The sequence below is a fragment of the Eublepharis macularius genome, chromosome 19 (genome assembly GCF_028583425.1).
Source record: "Eublepharis macularius isolate TG4126 chromosome 19, MPM_Emac_v1.0, whole genome shotgun sequence".
NCBI classification, from domain to species: Eukaryota; Metazoa; Chordata; class Lepidosauria; order Squamata; family Eublepharidae; genus Eublepharis; species Eublepharis macularius.
The window spans coordinates 8,139,987-8,149,192 of NC_072808.1; the positions used below are offsets into that span (position 1 = coordinate 8,139,987).

Below are 9,206 nucleotides of genomic sequence, written 5' to 3' on the forward strand. Positions count from 1 at the left end.
TGTTCATTTCTACATGGATGAAGGCATGAAGACAGGCTCCCGTGTGTTAGGAGCTGTACAAGCCACTCTCTCTCTGTGTTATGTGCCATCAAGTCACCTCCGACCTATGGCGACCCTACGAAGGAAAGACCTCCAAAACGTCCTATCAACAGACTTGCTCAGATCCTGCAAACTGGAGGACGTGGCTTCTTCGATTGAGTCCAGCCATCTCGTTTTAGGTCTTCCTCTTTTCCTACTGCCTTCCACTTTTCCTAGCATTATTGACTCTTCCAGAGAATCTTGTCTTCTCATGATGTGACCAAAGAACGACAGCCTCAGTTTTGTCACTTTAGCTTCTAGGGAGAATTCAGGCTTGATTTGATCTGGTACCCCACTTATTTGTCTTTTTTGGCTGTCCATGGTATCCGCAAAACTCTCCTCCGCTACAGGCCACTACCCACCCACCCCCAAATTGACTGCGTTTAGAAATCACGTACGTGCCTCCCGCCTCCCTTTGCAGGGTACCTTTAAAGAGATAAAAAGAGAACCCCCCTCGCTATCTTGATCCTACAAGCCCAATCACCGCCCGCCCCCCCCCTTTGCATCCATAACAAGCACCCCAGCGGGGGAGCCCGGCGCTTAAAGGAGATCTAGCCAGGCCCCTCTTTGAAATCATTCAATCTATTTTAATGATTGGTTCGCTCCCCGACTTCAAAGGCGGCTTCAGTCGCCACTCCTGATTGGCTGAAGGGATGCCAAAAAGCAAAAACTGAAAGGGGGGGGGGGAAGTGTGCGGGAGAAGATGATCGCGGGAGGGGGGGGAGATGCAGATTGAAGGGCTGGGGGGAACGGAAGGACTTCTGCAGAGAGAAAGGGAGCCGCTACTTTTGCCACTTCGATTGGGGACCTGTTTGGGGGGAGGGGTTGATGATCCCTCCTTGCAGGTCGTTTTTGGTGACACTCTCACCCCATGGCAGCCGTGGGTGCACAGAACTCGGACAATATTTTCTGCTCCTTCTTACAGGTAAGGACTCTCTTCCGAACAGAAGTCAGACAGCCGGGTGTTGGTGTTGGGGGATTGGGGCGCAGCCTTTTGCCAGGTTGAAATTCATCAGGTGATGTTTTCCAGGGAGGTTGATGGGCTGGTGGAGAAGCATCACCTGTTGATGATTTTTTTTTTGCATGCCCTGCAACTGTTGAAAGCACAGTAGCATGGGGATAGAGAGTGGGCTGCGAGCCTATATTTATAGTTTGCCTTTCGGAAACTCAAGGCGGATTACGCAATCTATAGAATGGCTAGGATGAGACCTCTAATAATCAAGAGTCCAGTAGCACCTTTAAGACTAACCAACTTTACTGTAGCATAAGCTTTCGAGAACCACAGCTCTCTTCGTCAGATGCATGATCAATGGCCACTAATAATCAATGGCCACTGAAATAAACAGAATCCCCTGGAAATCTAGTGGGTCGTTAAGGTCTTATTGGACCAGGATCTTGCTCTTGTATAGCTCCCAAACAATGATGGGTTTGAGTGCAGCTGCTGTTGTCCATGCTTTTGCAACACACAGAATTCTTCATCAGGTAGCTCCGGGAAATGGTTTATTCTTGGCATTCATGGACTCATCCTATACTAGGGCAGCCAGGGATGTGAAGGTTGTCTAGTCAGTTTCAGGATCCTCCTAACTTTTATCCCAAATCCATTCCACCTTCCCAGATCAGTTCATCTTCTCCCAGTTACAGAGCCACCCAGTCTCGGCTTCCACACCTTAAGTGCTTTGGGTGTCCAAAGACCAGCTGGGCAGGCGTGCCAACACAGAGAGAATGCTGTGTGAGGAACAGTGTTGTTACAAACACAACACCACTCATGTCAAAATACAGTGGCCCTGGGTTGAGGTTCACTGCAATTACTTTTTTTAAAAAGAAAGAAATTATTGTTCCTTTGGGTCCTGAAGTAATCTAGATGGGAAAGGCAGGGTTGGCTGATCCCAAAAAGATCCACAAGTTTTAAGCTAGGGTCTTGGTAGCATAACAATAGAAACGAATATCCCCCACCTCCGCTTCAATATACTGCTATCTAAAATATGAAGGCTTAAGTTGCTAAAGTTGGCATGCTTTATTTAGTTCACACACAGGGAAAACAACATAAATTGAATTTGGTCAAGACTTTATCGGTTTGCTCAGCTTGGGACCCCATATCAATATTTTTATTATGATTATTCAAGTCTTTCTATAACAATTGTCAAAGTTAATACAATAAGAATGTCCCGATGTACCCTCCCAACACTGATATTTTAACTGTGTTAATGGCATATATTGGCAATGTATTGACATTCATTTGTACAATGTATTTTAAAACAAACTCAAATCATTTCATTGCATACCTGTTTTCTTCTGTGGGACCAAGGTGGCATAAACTTTACTGAATCTCTGGATGAAAACAAAGTCTCTCTTGAGATCCTTCACCAGTGTTAGGATGAAGTGGGGGCGGGGGGGGGCACTTGGAGTTATAATATTTAGATCAAATCCCTGAAACTATATATGGCTAAAATATCTTTGGCATGTGGCATTTAAATTGGGCTTTAGATATTATTTATTTATTTATTTATTTGTTGAATTTATAGTCCGCCCTCCCTGCAAGCGGGCTCAGGCGGATGACAGCACACAAATAAACACAATAAATAAAGCACCCACCCACCCACCCACCCACCCACCTACCTACCTACCTACCTACCTACCTACCTACCTACCTATCTATCTATCTATCTATCTATCTATCTATCTATCTATCTATCTATCTATCTATCTATCTATCTATCTATCTATCTATCTATCTATCTATCTATCTATCTATCTATCTATCTATCTATCTATCTATCTATCAAGTACTGCTCCTACGGCTATTGCCTTAAGCAGAAATTAAAATGGGAAGAACCTTACTTGATATTATGTCTCTGATGTTTGATTATTGCCCCTCTATATTTTGCCACAGAAAGAGTAATGGAATCATTTGTATCCGATAGTAACCACGTCACTTGGGCTCTCATATTAGGTAGTTCCATATTTTTAAGCAGAGTGGTGATTAAGCTAGCTCTCAGCTCATTATATATGGGACACTCTATAATCTTAAGTTCAATGGTTTCATTTTTTATCATATGGGAATCTTCATGTTCTGTTGGCATATGGTACTTTCTTGTATCTACCCTCCAAAACTGCCGAGGGAAGGGCATTCATTCTTGCCATCTCTGTAATCTTTGCAAAAGCCCTTCTCCTATTGCCAGTGAGGTCTGAAGGTGAGATACAATGGCTCATTTAAGAATCCACCTGCCGAATTCAGAGCTAGTTTCCTTGAGGAACACATGGAGATGTTTTTATATTGAGTTGGACCCTTGGCCAGTATTTACTCAAACTCACCGTGCCTCTCCAGGGTCTCAGGTCTTTCACATCACCTACTTCTACTATCTGGAGATGTCAGGAATTGAACCAGGGACTTTCTGGATACAAAGCCGATAATCTACCACTTGAGCCATGACCTTCCCTCCCTAAAATTTAGGAATTATATTGCCTGTTGAATAGTTCCTTCAAATTCCTTTCACTTTTTCTCCCGCTTTCTCTTTCTGTCGCCCCCTCACAACATCCCCTTTATATACAAGATCCAGAAGTGTTAGTGTGTAGTAGCAAAATAGTAAAGAGTCCAGTAGCACCTTTAAGACTAACCAACTTTACTGTAGCATAAGCTTTCAAGAACCACAGCTCTCTTCGTCTGACAAAGAGAGCTGTGGTTCTTGAAAGCTTATGCTACAGTAAAGTTGGTTAGTCTTAAAGGTGCTACTGGACTCTTTACTATTTATGTACAAGTACTTTCTACCTAACATTACTGAAGTAATACAGCTTTGTAAATGAGGTGGCTGAAAATTAGCCACTTTTCATACTGTTAGATCTGAAGAAATTAATCCAACAAAAGTCACAAACTTAGCTTTTTAAAATGAAAGAGAAATAACTTGTTCTTTTATGGAACCAACAACAGCTCTGTCCCTTTTTGAAAAAAATAATTTAAACAGACATCCATTATCAATTAAAATAAAATTGTCAATTAAATTCTTAACTATGTAGGCACATGAGATGTAGAGTTCCATACAAGGTAAATGGGGACCAGTTCGGGCGGGGGGGAGTCTTTCTTGACATGGTTTGGATGTAACCTGTTATTTTTGCTAATAGCAAAATAACCCAGACCTTTCTAAACCATTAACAGGTTGTTTACAGGTTCTTCCAATATCGCTCTGACGTGGTATAGTATCAGATAAGGAAGGAAGCTTTGCGGATAAACCTCTTTGTTATACCAATCAAAATAATTAAGAATAAAATGATGTATCTGTTTCCACAAGTACTAATATTTATTATCTTTCTGCCGGGCCTGTAAGACAGGGATGTTCCGCCAGGCATATGGCGGAGGCTAGGCTGGGCCCCCACCAGCCATACTGAAAAGATCTGTTCACCACCCTATATACATAAGGGCCATGCCTGAAATGCAGTATTTTACTGTCGCCATCGTGAGGAGAAGTTTTATAGTATACGGTTGTTTTAATTTTACTGTATGTAACATTTTATCTGTTTTAAATTGTATTTTACGTAAACGGGAATGTTGTACTCCGCCCTGAGCCTGCCTGGCGGGGAGTGCGGGCTAAAAATCTAATCTAATAAATAAATAAAATAATATTGCCCCCTCTGCCCAGTACCAAAACATCTGCTGCCTACCGAAACAGCTCCTGCTTCATCACTATATCCCAGACTTGATATTTGGGGTACAATGTTTTTGAGGATTAAAATTGGAGGGACATATACACCTAGAGATATATATTTTCCTCAACCAGCTCTCAGAAAGATGGAGAGGCATCTTCCTTGCAAATCAGAGACAGCCCAATTAATCTCCCCGGCTTTCTCCCACCCCACTCCCATGTGTGATCACTCTTTTTTCTCGTCATCCAGTCAGAGCTGACTGGATAACCAGAGAACACACAAAGCTGCATTATATGGAATCAGAAAATCTAGTTTTGTATTTTTTTACTGCGATGGACAGCTGCCCTGCTCCCTGAAATCCTTATAATGGGAGATGCCATGGATTTAATCTGAGAATTTCTGCATGTAAAGGTGTGTACTCTACCACCAAACCACCAGCTTTTGCAGTAGTGCTTCTTGAATCCTAAAAACATGGTGCTTCTTCTAGGACTCCCTCACCCATTGTCAATTCTACAAGAGGGAGAGCTAGGAATGCCCTAGGGAGTACCAGGGAATCTCTTAAAGCCCCTCCCCCTCGCCTTGAGATGATGTTACAGCCCAGGGTTCATTTCGAGGGGGAACATGCCAGAACACAGTTCTGGCAGTTCCCCAAAGAGGTCACATGTCAGGTGGCCCCGCCCACCTGACTCTCGGCCATTTTGGGCCCGTTTCAGCATGGATTGGGGCCGAAACAGCCCGGATCGGGCCTCTGACGGGTGGTGGATCACTCTCCTGCTCAGCAGCGGCCCGATCCTGACCATTTTGGGCCCCTTTTTGGCCATTTTCAGCCTCCTGTTGCCATTTTGGGCCCAATTTTGGCCCTGAATGGCCAGGATTGGGTCCAAAACAGCCAGGATAAGTGATGGCAGGGGGTGTGGCATATGCTAATGAGTTATGCTAATGAGTTATGCTAATGAGTTCCTCCAGCTCTTTTTCTACGAAATGACCCCTGTTACAGCCTATATATGGCTGGTTAGATCAAAGCTTCAGGAAGCAGAATTGGTGGCTGCATCTGACAGGACACTTAATTTGTCACACTTCAGCTTGGCTAGCAATGGCCTGCTTGTTCAGGCATTCAGCCCAGGAATCTCAGTATACTTTTCTTCAGGATACCCTTATACAGCATGTTTCCTATGCATGTTTTTTTCAAAAGTAACTCTCACTTTAGGGTTATTGCTTTAACACACAAGAGGCAAGTAATATGGAGGTGGTGTACTGGCAAGTTGCTCTATCTGAGAACATCCCAAGGCCATTTAGTTGGAAACTGAAAGCCAAACTAGAGGGATGGATCTGGCATAGGCAACCTTTATTTATCAGGCATAAGTGTGTGTGTGTGTGTGTGTGTGTTTTCCTTATAGGCAGTGTCTGGGGTAGTGGTTAAGAGCGGCAGGACTGTAATCTGGAGAGCCAGTTTGATTCCCCACTCCTGTGCTTGAAGCCAGCTGGGTGACCTTGGGTCAGTCACAGCTCTCTCAGAGCTCTCTTAGCCCCATCCGCCTAAGAAGTGAGCTAATCACAATGGTATACTATGAGGGTTACAAAAAAAATGGACAAAAATTGTCCTGTTTGGTGTAACAACCATAAGTGAGGAGAAAGTATGCTTGGCAGGGTCTTCTTGTCACCACAGATTATTAAAATCTGTGCTTTTACTTAGTCTCTGTCTTTTTTTACCTCAGGACCGGACTCCCAACTCATCCCCAGAGAACGCTGCCGCCTGGCATCCCACTTTGGCCTTCTTAGCCGCTCCCTCTGCCTCCCATTGCTCAGCCAGATCTCCAGGGGCATACGAGTCTGTGGGAATGTTTCAGCTCTGGAGCAACGAAGTACCATCGGGCTCCCACACCATGGCTTTTGGGTTGCCCAAGATGCCCTACCAGGTGGCATCAAGCAGCAACGGCGGCATTGCCCATGAACTGCCGCTGACGCCACCGGCTGAACCCCCCTACTCGTTTGAGCTGTCGCCTGTCAAGATGTTGGCCCCCACACTGCCCACTTCATATGCCTTCCAGGAGGCCCAAGACTTTACCACTTTTTTACAAGGCCCCAGGCCTTTGGGCCCAGCAGCAGGGTCCTGCCCCACGACCACCGATGACGCCCCTTGGTGGAGCATGCAGCAACCAGGCAACTTCTCGCTGGGTCGGCCGTTGGTCCTCAGCCCCCAGCCGCCCCTTGCTGCCCTCCTGCAGGGATCTCCCAAGGGACTGTTGGGGACAGCTCGCCGCTGCCGCCGCTGCAAATGTCCCAACTGCCAGGCAGCAAACGGGGCTAACGAGGAGCCGGGCAGGAAGAAGCAACACGTGTGTCACCTCCCGGGCTGCGGCAAGGTTTACGGCAAGACGTCCCACCTGAAGGCCCACCTGCGTTGGCACGCAGGCGAGCGCCCCTTCATCTGCTCCTGGCTCTACTGTGGGAAAAGCTTCACCCGCTCCGATGAGCTGCAGAGACACCTTCGGACACACACGGGAGAGAAGCGCTTCGGGTGCCAACTGTGCCCCAAAAGGTTTATGAGGAGCGACCACTTGGCAAAGCACGTCAAGACCCATCAGGGGAAGCGGGTGCGGGGCATGGCAGTGATGGCAGCCACGGTGGGCATCAAGCAGGAGTGATGAAGGGGACGGAGGAAAGAACAGGGAAAGGCAGAGCCCAAAGGAAAGAGACTGGTTCAAGGAGGCAAGGAGAATTCTCTGGTTCAGCTGTTCTAGTTCCATGATCCTTGGACCTTATACCTCTCTCCATTGCAGACGATACAGGTTTTATACCTCTAACCATTACGGCTTTGCCCAAAGAATACTAGGAATTGTAGTTTGGTGACATGCCGAGACTTGTCTTTGAGAGATTATTGAAAGATTACTTTGACAGCCCTACTTTTGAACTACAGTTCCCAGGTGTTCCTGGTATAAGTCTATAAGCAGGAGTGAAAATAATTTACATTTCTTAATGGTGCTGTCTGGGGGGGGGCTCAAAGCAGAAGATGGGAGGTGCTTAGGGTCGCCAAAAACATCCTTTCCTATCAATCAATCAATCAATCAATCAATCAATCAATCAATCAATCAATCAATCAATCAATCAATCAATCAATCAATCAATCAATCAATCAATCAATCAAAGGGTTTACGGTCACAAGACCAGCCAAGTAAAGTACAGATAAAAAGAACCGTTTTTAAATACTTAAAATGGGTAAATGTATAAACGATAAAATCATATACCTTTTCCTTTTAGTAGAGGGTTAATTGGGATGTTAATTACTAGGTGGTGGTATTTACTTCCTTGCCATTCAATGCTCCACCTGCCAATTTCCACACATTAATCCTCTATTAAAGAGGCAGGGCTTTTTTCTCTAGTTTGCAACCTTAGAGATGCTATTTTCTTACCGGTACTCACCAGGCTGTATCTATGGTTGCCGGCTTGCCAAACTGGTCCCTCTACCTGTCTCTTTAATATCATCCTGAGCTGGCAGCAATTATCAGGTGATGTTATTTATCTCCAGGCCAGGAAAAGTTTCCACTTCCCATTTCCACACGTCATGCTGCTATTGTTTTTCCTCCTGGCCAGCTGTATCAGGCTCACTTTCACCCTTACTAGTAAGTAAAGTGGATTAGAAGAATCCCATGTATGCATGCATTGAAAGAGTGAGAAAACTGTTTTGTGTGAAGATGATGGGTTATTCATTCAGGTTTTGTGGTCTTGAGAATGTGCCTAATGGTATACACCACATGGAAACACACAAACAAATAGGGTAAATACACACTGAGTTTAACACTCAGATACATCCTAAGTAAAATTCAGAGTCAATTTACGCAACAAACACAAGTCAATGCAGACTCAGCAAGGGAATGACTACGGGCCAAGCTACAAGTGACGAATGACACTTGAACGGCAAGTGGATTGAGTGGAGGGCAAGTGAACAGGGAGAAATACACTTGCTGTTCAAGTGTCATTCGTCATGTGTAGCTTGGCCCTGAGTGGAGGGCAAGTGAACAGGGAGAAATACACTTGCTGTTCAAGTGTCATTCGTCATGTGTAGCTTGGCCCTGAGTGGAGGGCAAGTGAACAGGGAGAAATACACTTGCCGTTCAAGTGTCATTCGTCACTTGTAGCTTGGCCCTACATTGAGGTATTGGCCTGGAAAATTCCGGGAGAATTGGGGTCTGAGAATAGGGAGTGGGAGTTTAGGGACGGGAAGGAGTTTATCGGGGATGTGATGCTATAGAATCTGCCCCTCCAAAACTGTCATTTTCCCCAGGAGAAGTGATCTCGGTAGTCTGGAAATTAGTTGTAATTCTGGGAGAACTTTAGGCCCCAGCTGGAGGTTGGCAACATAAATATTCAGCACACCTGATCCATGCAAGCCACATACTGGCATGGATGATGCAGGCTACCCGGTGACTATAGCGATGCTGGTGTAAAATCTCCCCTGCCCTGAAAGAATCTTATGTTCCTACCTATTAGATGCT

The 9,206-nt window shown here is 45.2% G+C and overlaps 1 protein-coding gene across 1 annotated transcript; it reads left to right on the forward strand.

Moving 5' to 3' along the window:
* The first annotated feature begins 949 nt into the window (after nucleotides 1–949).
* LOC129346128 (transcription factor Sp5-like) lies at nucleotides 950–7,358 on the forward strand. The gene is made up of 2 exons (XM_055003420.1): nucleotides 950–1,003; nucleotides 6,429–7,358. The coding sequence occupies exons 1-2, from the start codon at nucleotides 950–952 to the stop codon at nucleotides 7,356–7,358; spliced, it is 984 nt and encodes a 327-aa protein (XP_054859395.1).
* The last annotated feature ends 1,848 nt before the right edge of the window (nucleotides 7,359–9,206 follow it).

Coding starts and splice junctions, on each gene's coding strand:
- LOC129346128 (XM_055003420.1), top strand. CDS start 950: ATGGCAGCCGTGGGTGCACAGAACTCGGACAATATTTTCTGCTCCTTC. Junction 1,004..6,428: donor TTTTCTGCTCCTTCTTACAG/GTAAGGACTCTC, acceptor TTTTTACCTCAG/GACCGGACTCCCAACTCATC.